General features: G+C 40.4%; 1 protein-coding gene across 4 annotated transcripts in view; it reads left to right on the top strand.

The window, feature by feature from the left end:
• LRRK2 (leucine rich repeat kinase 2) overlaps positions 1 to 12,943 on the top strand; it is a 469,339-nt gene that overhangs the window by 443,442 nt on the left and 12,954 nt on the right. For all 4 annotated transcript variants that reach the window (XM_063927081.1, XM_063927083.1, XM_063927080.1 and 1 more), the window contains exons 45-48: positions 2,790 to 2,984; positions 6,550 to 6,743; positions 9,049 to 9,121; positions 10,416 to 10,600. In XM_063927081.1, the coding sequence (XP_063783151.1) occupies positions 2,790 to 2,984; positions 6,550 to 6,743; positions 9,049 to 9,121; positions 10,416 to 10,600 (647 nt within the window). The remainder of the gene's footprint in view (positions 1 to 2,789; positions 2,985 to 6,549; positions 6,744 to 9,048; positions 9,122 to 10,415; positions 10,601 to 12,943) is intronic.

Genomic DNA, 12,943 nt, shown 5'->3' with positions numbered 1-12,943 from the left:
AGAAAAACTCGACAGGTATTGCGCCAGGTCAAGGGACCCTCAGGCAATAGCTGTAGACGCTCTGGTAACACCGTGGGTGTACCAGTCAGTGTATGTGTTCCCTCATCTGCCTCTCATACCCAAGGTACTGAGATTGATAAGATGGAGAGGAGTAACACTATATTCGTGGCTCCGGATTGGCCAAGAAGGACTTGGTAACCGGAACTTCAAGAGATGCTCACGGAGGATCCGTGGCCTCTACCTCTAAGAAGGGACCTGCTCCAACAAGGACCCTGTCTGTTCCAAGACTTACCGCGGCTGCGTTTGACGGCATGGCGGTTGAACGCCGGATCCTGAAGGAGAAAAGGCATTCCGGATGAAGTCATCCCTATCCTGATCAAAGCCAGAAAGGATGTAACCGCAAAACATTATCACCGCATTTGGCGAAAATATGTTGCGTGATGCGAGGCCAGTAAGGCCCGACGGAGGAAATTCAACTGGGTCGATTCCTACATTTCCTGCAAACAGGAGTGTCTATGGGCCTGAAATTGGGGTCCATTAAGGTTCAAATTTCGGCCCTGTCAATTTTCTTCCAAAAAGAACTAGCTCCTTTTGTGCCTCCAGTGGCACCTTGGGATCTCAATGTAGTTTTTGGGTTCCAAAAGTCACATTGGTTTGAACCACTTAAATCTGTGGAGTTAAAATATCTCACATGGAAAGTGGTCATGCTGTTGGCCCTGGCCTGGGCCAGGCGCGTGTCAGAATTGGCGGCTTTATCCTGTAAAAGCCCTTATCTGATTTTCCATTCGGACAGGGCGGAATTGAGGACTCGTCCTCAGTTTCTCCCTAAGGTGGTTTCAGCGTTTCATCTGAACCAACCTATTGTGGTGCCTGCGGCTACTAGGGACTTGGAGGACTCCAAGTTGCTAGACGTTGTCAGGGCCCTGAAAATATATGTTTCCAGGACGGCTGGAGTCAGAAAATCTGACTCGCTGTTTATCCTGTATGCACCCAACAAGCTGGGTGCTCCTGCTTCTAAGCAGACTATTGCTCGTTGGATTTGTAGTACAATTCAGCTTGCACATTCTGTGGCAGGCCTGCCACAGCCAAAAATCTGTAAATGCCCACTCCACAAGGAAGATGGGCTCATCTTGGGCGGCTGCCCGAGGGGTCTCAGCTTTACAACTTTGCCGAGCAGCTACTTGGTCAGGAGCAAATACGTTTGTAAAATTCTACAAAATTGATACCCTGGCTGAGGAGGACCTGGAGTTCTCTCATTTGGTGCTGCAGAGTCATCCGCACTCTCCCGCCCGTTTGGGAGCTTTGGTATAATCCCCATGGTCCTTACGGAGTCCCAGCATCCACTTAGGACGTTAGAGAAAATAAGAATTTACTTACCGATAATTCTATTTCTCGTAGTCCGTAGTGGATGCTGGGCGCCCATCCCAAGTGCGGATTGTCTGCAATACTGGTACATAGTTATTGTTACCAAAAAATCGGGTTATTGCTGTAGTGAGCCATCTTTTCTAGAGGCTCCTCTGTTATCATGCTGTTAACTGGGTTTAGATCACGAGTTGTACGGTGTGATTGGTGTGGCTGGTATGAGTCTTACCCGGGATTCAAAATCCTTCCTTATTGTGTACGCTCGTCCGGGCACAGTATCCTAACTGAGGCTTGGAGGAGGGTCATAGGGGGAGGAGCCAGTGCACACCAGGTAGTTCTAAAGCTTTACTTTTGTGCCCAGTCTCCTGCGGAGCCGCTATTCCCCATGGTCCTTACGGAGTCCCCAGCATCCACTACGGACTACGAGAAATAGAATTATCGGTAAGTAAATTCTTATTTTTTACTACCATTGCATTACAATTTGAGGAGGAAATGAGAGAAACTACACACATTAAAAAAACAAATTCACTCACTTTTCCACTGCCCCAAAACAGCAACAGAATAATCCACAATAGAGAGAGTGTTCTGAATCTAGTTTTACAGCAATCCTAAAGTGAGAGCTTGCTCCACAGTACACAGTACTTTTTTTTGTGTTAGTTTTCATTAAATTTTGTAGTATATAGAAATTCTTAATATTTATATTTAAAAAGTAAGTACTTTTGCTTCATTTAAAAAAAATATTTAAAAAAAAAAACATAAAAAAAAGTAGAAGAAGCAACATGACCTTTAAGCTCTTCGCTTGTCATAGGTATTGTTGCATTTTAATTAACTTTCCGGCATGGGATGTTCCAGAATGTGTTTGCTTTAATTCAGGTGCTGTTGGTATTGGCACTGAAGAGGATAGACAGGGAGCCCAAAAGGAAGTGAACAGTATTCATTACATCTTTAAATATTTACTTTTTAGAGGTTATTTTCCACTACTGGTAGTCATACTTCCACTTGCATGTTTTGCAAAGTAACACACGTATTACTAACTAAATGTGCTTGAATAGGCAATATATTTGTTAAACACAATCCTGAAATGGTGATACAGTACATGTTTAGTTACAGTTATACAGCATATTTTATGGTTCTTCATTAATGCTTTTAAAGCAGTATAATGATCTAATATAAAAGAATTATAAATCTTTTTTAGCAAAACATTTAGAGTTTTAGGGTTTTCTTAAACCAGTAATAAATCAAGTTAATTTTTCTAAGATAAAAAGTTATTTTGTGTTAGCAATGCTTACTGTTAGTATTGTGTGTGACAAGTTATGGACAAGTCTCTGTAACTTTGAACTACAGTATAAAAATAGTGACGGCACAATATTGGAAATACAAAATGAAAGCTAGTTTGGCCTTCTCTCCTTCTCTTCTATGTTCTACAGGTGTATGAGATCTTGAACTCGGCAGAACTCCTGTGTTTAATGAAGAATCTTTTGATACCGAGCCCTCTAACAGCCGAGTGCCTAGTTGCTGCCAGTCCACGTTTTAAAAAGCCCATCGTGTGGGTTGGAAGTGGTAGTACGGAAAAAGGGCAGATATCATGTTTAAATGTAATAAAAGGTGGACATACATGTGAGGTAATTCTGCTATCGGAATTTATAGCCACATTTATTTATTTTTGTTTTTACATTGGCTCCATATTGATAATTAATACAGGTTGAGTCTCCCATATCCAAAATGTCAAATTTGTATATGGGGGACTAAACCTGTATATGTAGTTCTCTCATTTGTTTCATTACAACTCTCTATTTACACTAACAACCACTTATTAATGCCATAGGGGCTGAAAAACTTTCTTTTGTGGAGAATGTAGCGATTGTTTTTGTTTAACATTATATATGCTTCTTTCAGTTACCCACAAATGTGTGCGCTCAGCAGAGTTGCACACATCTCATTTGCATTTACTTGTGACTGAATGTGCATACTGGGCACCAGTGAGGCATTCACACACCTAACTATGCCTAGTCATGTGTATGCAGAACCGGTCTGTTGTCATTGAATCTCTTGCACTAGGTATAGGGTTGGTGGCTATTAGACCAAGCTTACAGATAGGGGCAATGCAGTTGCATAGATACATACAACAGCACATACGGGCCTCATTTATTTCCATGCACGGGTGCAACTCTGAATCTGCTGCACAATGTCTCAGCTTCTTCTTCACTTTTCAGCACCTACAGTATGATTTGTGTGTTAGTTAGAGACAGGGCTGCTTTATTTGTTATTTTTCAGGCACTCGGGCTTCTAATAGCAGCTTGGTCCATACTGACCCGGACACAGTGTCAGACTGGGGCATGTAGGTCCCACTGGGAATATGCAGGGGTAGGGGCCCATGTTTAGGGGTGTGGCCAGTCCGCAGAGGGTGTGTGGCCTGCCACCTCATTGGTTTGACTAACCATTAGAGAGTGCAACGTCTGGGCTCCTTCATAAATATATACAGTAAATTAATCTGCTGTATGCATGATACTGTACCAGATTAACAGCAATGCACTGTAGAAAATACACCATAGTACAGTATAAGGTAACATATGTATGATGTATAATTCAAGTGCACAGTCTGGAACATGATCCTTAGAGCAGGAGGAGGGGGGCCCAGGCAGTGGGGCCCACCAATGGTTACCCCCGTGGGCCAGTATAAGCCTGCCCAGACAGCATCCAGTCACCATGATAACATTGGTGTTCTGTGTTTCAGTGTGAAATGAAGTTCATACACACTATGTCAGGCCTGGCCAACCTGTGGCTCTCCAGCTGTTGTAAAACTACAATTCCCAGCATGCTTTGCCACAGTTTTGCTATTAGGGAATGCTAAAACTGTGGTAGAGCAAGCTGGGATGTGTAGTTTCACAACAGCTGGAGAGCCACAGGTTGGCCAGGCCTGTACTATGTGATGAGATGAAGGTTTGGACTAGCTACAGATGCGTGCTTACTCCGCTTTGATATTTGTGCGACGCATACTGTATTCACTAGAGTGGTGCCAGATCTTGCCCTAAGGTTTTGTAAGTGTACAGTATATTGCACTGCTGTCACAACTGTACTAAACATAGCACTTTCAGTTGCACAAATATATGTGTATAAATGAAGCATATTAGCAACAAAAAGTAGCATCTTATTAGTGGAAAAATAGCATAATATTAATGAAAAATTAGAAAAGAGCATGAAGAATAATCAACATTGCTGTCCATACAGGAGACTAACAATGTGGCTAAATGTGGAAAAATCATATCACATATAATCTAGTGATCTACAGTATGACTTACTTGACAGACAATTATTTACAGTACGACAATATGATTTCCCACTTTTAGCCGAATTGTCAGCCTTCGGTATATACAGCAACATTTATTAGCTCTTTGCAACTTTTTCACTAATATGATGCTACTTTTTTGCTAAAATTAATATTTGTGTAAATTTTATGCAATTGGATCTATTTCCTTGCATATTTAATATAGGAGAACAGGCATGTTTTCAGGGAACTGGCACTTTACGAACAGCCTATAACATGGCACATCACTGTATCCAATATTGTGCGCGAGACAGGGAATCTTTTGCTCAATTTTAGCAAAGCTTAGTAAGGACACAACTGTGTCTACATTTAAATCAAAGTTATTTATAAGGACAGTGATAGGCAAACTAATGAAGACTACAGTAATGCTGTCAGCTGTCAAAATGGCAACAGCATTATGTCATTAAACAATGTTATAGCGGTTACAATGTTATTTAAAGCATTTTAATAGTGTCTGCATTATAGTGTAACTTTAAAAACATGATACTTTACTGGCATGATTCAAGTTATATTGCTGACATGGTTATAATGCTTTAAATAACATTACAACTGGGCAGCATTGTCATAATGATGTTGCTACTGTTGACGTATCGGAAGATGTGCACAGAATGACAATGTGAACATAGTGTTTATTGAGAAGGTTTGCAAGATGTTTATAAAAGTGTTTTAGGTTTTGTGCTGATGTTTTTGTAAACTGAAATGGTTTTTGATAGCTGTCTTTGTTCTTCATACATTATTTGTTGTTGTTTTTTGTGAGTTTACATTTTTTTCTGATAGTACAGCTCTTGTAGTCTAAAAAAAATAGAATTTTTGTTTTTATTAGTGGGTGTGCTTGTAGGCCTCTTCAACTATAACATTTGCTGTCTATATTTTATCATGCTGTCTGTGTCAAGCATTGTTGTTTTTATTTATTACTTCTGCAATTCTGGTGCTCAGTGGAAAACGGGATATGGTATTGAAGATCTACATTCAGTAGGCCTACAGTCATTGGTCGACCCCATATGGTCGAAATGGCAATAGGTCGACATTGGAAAGTCGACAGGGTCAAAAGGTTGATGGGACAGTGGTCGACAAAAAAATGTTCAACACACTTTGTGCATTTTTGGGGTTAGTGTGGACAGCTTTTTCATCTAGGACCACCATTTGTAGAATTGCATCCCCTCATGGGCTCACTTCGCTCACCACACTTCAGGCACGGTGTCTCGCTTTATTCACCACAAGGTTATGATTTTTGACATGGATAGTCAAAGAAGGAAAAAGTTCAGAAACATGATCATATGAACCTGTCGACCTTTCATATGTCGACCTTTTGCCTGTTGACCTAATGACTATTGACCCAAAGTCCGGATCCCGAAAAGAGGCACATGCCACATCTACATGTATTTTGAATTGTCGCTGCAGTCTAGTAGCTTCTGCCATATTGCGTCTACTGATTCGGTATGATTTCCCAAATCGCACCGGTCAGGGGACCAGCGTCGGAATCCCAACAGCGGCGCATCAATACTTTGGGCCTGGTGGCTCGACAGTATTATATTCCCCCTCGGTTGGTGGCATGGACCCACCAACTGCGAGGGGATACCGAGCGTTTGTTGGGATTCAGACCAGCTGTATTTCATTGGCTGTCGGGATTCCAGCGTCTGTCTCCTGACCGCCAGGATCCCGACCGTTGGGAAATTAACTGCAACCCGCTTCTATTCCATTAACTTCTAATATAGTGGTATGTGCCTGTTTCTTACCAGCAGCAAAATACAAATCCCTGGTATTATATTTCAAGTCATATCTACAGTAGTTGAAAGGAGCCCATATGCCTCTTTTGCACTGAGCCCCTCAATTATCATTTTTTTTTTCTGCCTTGCATCCAGGATTTTTCTGACAGTAGGATCCTGTGCCTTGCACTTGTGACGTTGCCTGAGGACAAGCAACCCTGGATTGTAGCAGGGACACAGTATGGTGAGATAGTGGCAGCGCATACAGAAGATCTGAAAACAAAGCATCAACTGCAGAAAATGCCCGACTCTGTTACATGTTTGTTTTTTGCTTCCGTTATAAGGCAGAGGTATGGTTTACTAAGAAGAAAATAATAGTAATAAGAGTTGTATATCCAATCAAGAAAATCAAAAAACTACAGTACCTAACAATCTTTTAATTATAAACACAATGTACACTGTGTAACAATAATTAAAATGAAAACAATCTGTATAATAGTAATCATGATATAGATAGTACAGTATATCGCAACATAATTACATTATACAGGTACAACACCGATGATCCGGCCCCTGATGTTCTGGCACTCTGGGGGGGGGGGTGGAGTCAGGCTGCGAGAGGTTTGGGGGGGGGGGGGGGGAGTAATGCTGTGGAGGGTTTAGGATTAGGTGGTAAATGGTGGGATGCTTAGCCATCGAGATGCTGCTGCATGTACCACCGATAATCCGGCAAAATTAATAATCCGGCACAGTGCTGGAACCAAGGGTGCTGGATTATTGGTGGTGTACATGTAATAACAAAAATTATAACAGTTTCAATAGAATTGATAAATAAATCTTAAATTATCAGTGCATGCTTTTGATCCAGCATTTTATATGGTCTGCTGTTTGTAAGACTCTCACCCCTGACACAGTAATCAGGAAGTGATCTGCAGATGTACAGCCATAGGCATAATTGTGTACAGGTAATACCACTTATAATGCAATTCCCAAACTGTCAGCATATTCAAATACTATTAAATGTGTCATTTTCACAATTATATGGCATGTCATAAACATTGAAGAGATCACAACCTCTCAAGACAGCAGAGTTCAGTATTATAAGCAGCAGCTGCAGTGTACTCAGAAAGGAGTCAACAGTTTTCCAGGGAATGGTTCTTCTGTTGCCTTACATGGAGAGGTATCAAACCTTCTAAGGAATGGAGAAGTAGACAATTATCCAAAGGATCCAATCAGCTTGTACATATATGTCCCCCCTCATCTATCCTGCGATTGTGCTACACATGCGATTGTGTCTAGCCATTGCAACCTCTTTCCTATTCACGAGCGTGTACGCACCCACGTGATCCTATGGATGGTGGGTGTGTGCAGTACACCCACACAGCTGCGGACACGCTAGTCACGGCAGTTGACTTGCAATTGCTGCAGCTAGTGGCAAAGATGTACCTAGAATTTTATAGAATGTACTTGCTAAATGCTAGAAAGAAGCTCACAGGTTGCTATGGGTCTCAAGTTTAGTTTCCATCCGCTTTGTCCACTGGGGTAGGGAGCTCTAATAGTAAGTAGTTGGGTCAGGTTACAGCTCTGAGTAGTTTGAGAGAGTAGGGTCCACTGGGGGGCTCGTGGAAATTGTGCTTTGGGGCCCCCATAGTTATAGCTTTATCACTGGGGCTGGGGATAGCAGTGGTTGGAAAGTTCAAAGAAGGGGTGGTAGTTGTTTGAAGAGATGAGTCTTAAGGGTATGTTTAAAAGAAGAAAGGTTGGAGGTTAGTCTCATTAGGTGCTGGAGTAGATTCCAGAAGTTTGGGTGGCACAAAAGAAATCCTGAAAATGCAAGTGGTAGGATGTGATCAGTGAGGTGAAGAGGAGTTGGTTAATGGCGGTGTGAAATGTATGGGAGGGATTGTGAGTCAAGGTGAGGCTTGAGATGTTGGGTGAGAAAGAGGGGATAAGAGCGCTGTATGTGGGTGAGAGGAGTTTGAATTTGATTTTGTGAGGAACAGAGGTAAAAGCAAGAAAAGAAAAATGAGGCAGGTAGCAGAGTTAAGGATAGCTGAAAGGGGATAGGCTGGAATTCGGGAAGTCAGAAATTAAATGAAATGTAGCTAAACATAGATTATGGAAGAAGGTTTTATAGTTACTCAAGTAAACAATAATTTTGTGAAAATAACACTTAAAGTGACAATTTGTTTGAAGACAAAAACAACCTGCCTTAAAAATAGAACTATTCTTAAAGTCTAGTGGCTTCATCTCTGAAATCATGCTGTTGCCTACATCTCGCAGAGTATTACATTTATTTTATTTCCTTTTTTGAAATTGTCATTAGCTTGATTACATCACAGACACCAATCAGCAATGTTAAATTTTAAGGTGGAGATGGAGTTTTTATTTTATTTTAAATCCACTTATAGATGGACTTGTAGAACATTGTTCACATAGATTTCAATGATAAAATATCCCCTTTTTTGTTAATTTAGTCGGTACATTATTTAAAGACAATGCCCAACTCCTACTAATAAAAATATGACGCAGCAACTTAAATGTAGCATATTTGTTTGGAGAGGAATCAAGGGTAAGGTGAGCATTTTTCTGAAATAACACTTCAAACACACACTCAAAATAATATGTTTAATATTTATATTTGCTTTGTTTTAGCCAAAAGAAATATTACCTTCTGGTTGGTACAGCAAATGGCATTATTGCAATTTTTGAAGATGCGTCAATAAAGGTAAGTAAAAGATTTTAAAACATGTCATGCGGCAAGAACTTTTTACTTCAAATGGATTGCTTTCTTGGGTATGGGTCATTGGGTCGACTCAACTTAGGTTGACAGTCATTAGGTCGACATGGGGTTTTCTTCGTAAAGTGACGGGGAACCCCAATTAGTGCACCGTGTCCCCTCGCGTGGCTCACTTCGGGCAAGGTTACCGTTCCAATTGTAATCCACGTGGATCGTTAAGTATGAAAAAATCCAAAAAATGGGAAAAAAAATTGAAAGACTCATGTCGACCTTTTGACCTGTCGTCCTAGTACATATCGACCTATTGACCATGTCGACCTAATGACTGTCGACCTAAGCTGTGTCGACCTAACGACCATATACCGCTTTCTTAACTTTTCTCTAATAAATGTGGTCATTTGTGGATATTATTTTGCCAGATATTAAAGGTGGTAACCGAAAAGGACACACAAAAAAACATTATATTTCACCCACTGAAAAAAATGAACTAGTCGCTAGTTTATCATACAATGTGAATAAAATTCCTCCTTGGCATACAATCATGTAAACCAAACATGTATACAAAGCAAAAGCATAATATTTTGGGGTTTATGCAGTGAGTTCCGAGATTATAAAACAGACGTGATTTCAGCAAATGCGCTGCTAAATTGTAAGTGGCAATCTGTTAAAAGGCAAAACCAGCATTACATCTTATTGTCTCTTTAAATTTAACAAAGAACTCAACTAAACCAAACTGGTTCTGTAATCTCCGAACCTAGTATGTAACCCCCTCCATGTAATATTGTTACCTACAGTTCAGTATACCCCTTTTCTACTGAAATCCCGGGTCCAGCCCAGGTTTTGGAATTCGGTTCCAACCCGGGTCAGTCCTCGTTCACAGCACACTGGCAACTCAAATTGTTCTGGGCTTGTGATGTTTACACTGCACACGGTGCACTCTTTCTGTTCTGCCTGCGCTTGGAGATGATAGACTCTCCAAGCGCCTGTGATCCGTCTCTCCCTATGCTTTTAACAGGACCCAGGACAGATGAAATGGGTCACCCATATACACTTCCCCTTACCTGGGTCCCTCACCATTCCAACCCAGCTCACTACCCGGGTTATTCTTTTGGGACACTGTTAAACTGAGGTGTTCACCCGGTTATCCCGGCAATAACCCGGGTTATTGCAGCAGTGGATAAGAGGTATTACTGTCAGTCTTGATTCTATAAAGGCTATAACATTGCCTGTTAAATGTATTTTATTTTAAAATTAATTGTTTTTTTGTTTTTGTTTTTCTTAGTGTAGCAATGCCGTGCCTGTTAAGGTACTCAATGTAGGTGATATAAGTACTCCAGTAATGTGCTTGTGTGAATCAACGTATTCATCTGAGAAGACTGTGGTCTGGGGTATCTGTGGAACAAAAATCTTATCTCTTTCCAATGACTTTTCCATTCAAAAGACTATTGATACAAAAACTGCTGTGCTGTGAGTTTAACCTCTACATTTCATTTCTTATGTGTTTGTTTTGTAGAAGATGTGGTAGGTTGAACATCATGGGATGTCAGGGCCAGTGGCATATCTATAATGGGTGCTGGGTATACGGTGTGTGTGCCCACCGGCCCCTGGGTCTAGGGGGCCCACACCGCACACCCTACACCCATGTTTTAAAATTCTTACCTCTCCAGAGTCTCATGTTGGCAGTTTCAGCACTGCACAAATCACTGAGAAAATGGCACAGCGCCCATTTCTCTGCAATCTGTACAAGGGCAGTAGAAAAATTACTGGTAAGATCTCTGCCATGCCATTTCCCGGTGACCTATGCGTACACAGTAGACTCTGGTACAGCGTCAGAGTCTACTCACTTACACAAACCGTCCTGGGAGTACGGGGCCCAGACGGAACTGCACACTCTTCTCGTAATTTGCCCCTGGTCGGGGCTGTATTTGATCATGAATATTAGAACGTCATTACTAATATTTAGATACACAATTTGCTATACAGGTTGAGTATCCAAAATGCTTGGGACCAGAGGTATTTTGGATATCGGATTTTTCCGTATTTTGGAATTATTGCATACCATAATGAGATATCATGGTGATGGGACCTAAGTCTAAGCACAGAATGCATTTATGTTTCATATACACCTTATACACACAGCCTGAAGGTCATTTTAACCAATATTTTTTTATAACTTTGCGCATTAAACAAAGTGTGTCTACATTCACACAATTAATTTATGTTTCATATACACCTTATACACACAGCCTGAAGGTCATTTAATACAATATTTTTAATAACTTTGTGTATTAAACAAAGTTTGTGTACATTGAGCCATCAAAAAACAAAGTTTTCACTATCTCACTCTCACTCAAAAAAGTCCGTATTTCGGAATATTCCGTATTTCGGAATATTTGGATATGGGATACTCTACCTGTATTACAGCATACATCAGCAGTTAGCTTTTATCCATCTAGTACAATGTTGACATTAAAACTGTAGTTCGGGCAAATTTTGTATCTGCGCTCATTGTTGTAAAATACCTCTCGTAAGAGTCCATTCTATTGAAAATCAGTAGTTTTGCATATAATTCATTGCACATTCATTCGTTTTTAAATGTGTTATATTAAACAGCCAGTAATGTTTCCTTATGTGTGTGTACGTTAGCAACATTTCCAAGAGTATATTAGCCTTTTCCTGATATGCCTGTTCATTTTCCTGACCCAAGAATCAGCACAACTCCTGCTCCTGTTGCTGCACACTAAGTAAATAGCTTCAGGGGAATTTGCTTGTGGTTGGGAATATTCTGCAAAATATGTTTTTTTTTTTTTTTTTTTTTCTTGAAGTAGATAAGAACATATAAAATTCAGTATTACATACAGTAGTAGTATTAAGCACAGACAGTGCTTTCTCAATCAAATAAAAAGTAAAAAAGCATCCTAACAATCCTTCAATGCGGCACATCTTTCTATATATATATAGTTGTGCATGATGAGTAGTATGGGGTCTATTCAATGCATGTACAGGACCAGACAACTATGGGGGATTAGTGAATGCACTGTAGGCCTAGTGTGGTTTTTAGGGGTTGCAGTTTTATTGCAGTGTAACCACTGGTGGCAAGTTTTGAAAACTTTATCTGTATTTGTATATACCGCAATTGTTTTGCAAGTGGATCTGAATTTACCTTTGCAAACTATTGCTTCAGCAAGAGTAAGATATCCAGTGTCTGCATATGAGTTGCTGGCCTTGAACAGTGTTTCTAACTAAAATACTATCTGCAGGACGCACATTTTAGGTTCTATGATACTAGTCTACATATTTTGTCATGAAATAAATAGCTTACCTGCTCTCAAACTATAAATACTACAGATGTGTTCTCTCGTACATCTAAACTCATTACACCACACATCAGCGGACACCTAGCATGAATGAGCTGACAGGTCTTGTACTACTCCACTAGTGTAGAGCATCTTTTTCTGCCAAAAATACATCTTAGATGAATTTGTTATACAACACTTGTATATCTGTGTGCGACTGAGTCCTTATATGAAGCACAAAGGAACATAACATGAAAAAAAGCTGTGGCTGCTGCATCGTAGCACTTCATATACATATACAGATTCAGAGACTCAGTCGCACACAGATATACATGTGTCACATGTCAAATTCATCATCACAGCCTCCTGGCAATTTAAGCAAAAGAAAATTGCTAGCAGAGTCTCACTGGACCTCACATGCCAAGATGGGCTGTTTGGCGCAACTACAGCAAAGATGTGTGAGGACACATTTGTAGGTTATTCCCATATTGATGAATAAAGTCCCAAATAAAAA

The sequence above is a fragment of the Pseudophryne corroboree genome, chromosome 6 (assembly GCF_028390025.1).
Source record: "Pseudophryne corroboree isolate aPseCor3 chromosome 6, aPseCor3.hap2, whole genome shotgun sequence".
NCBI classification, from domain to species: domain Eukaryota; kingdom Metazoa; phylum Chordata; class Amphibia; order Anura; family Myobatrachidae; genus Pseudophryne; species Pseudophryne corroboree.
This window is presented reverse-complemented; position numbering and strand designations above follow the sequence as displayed.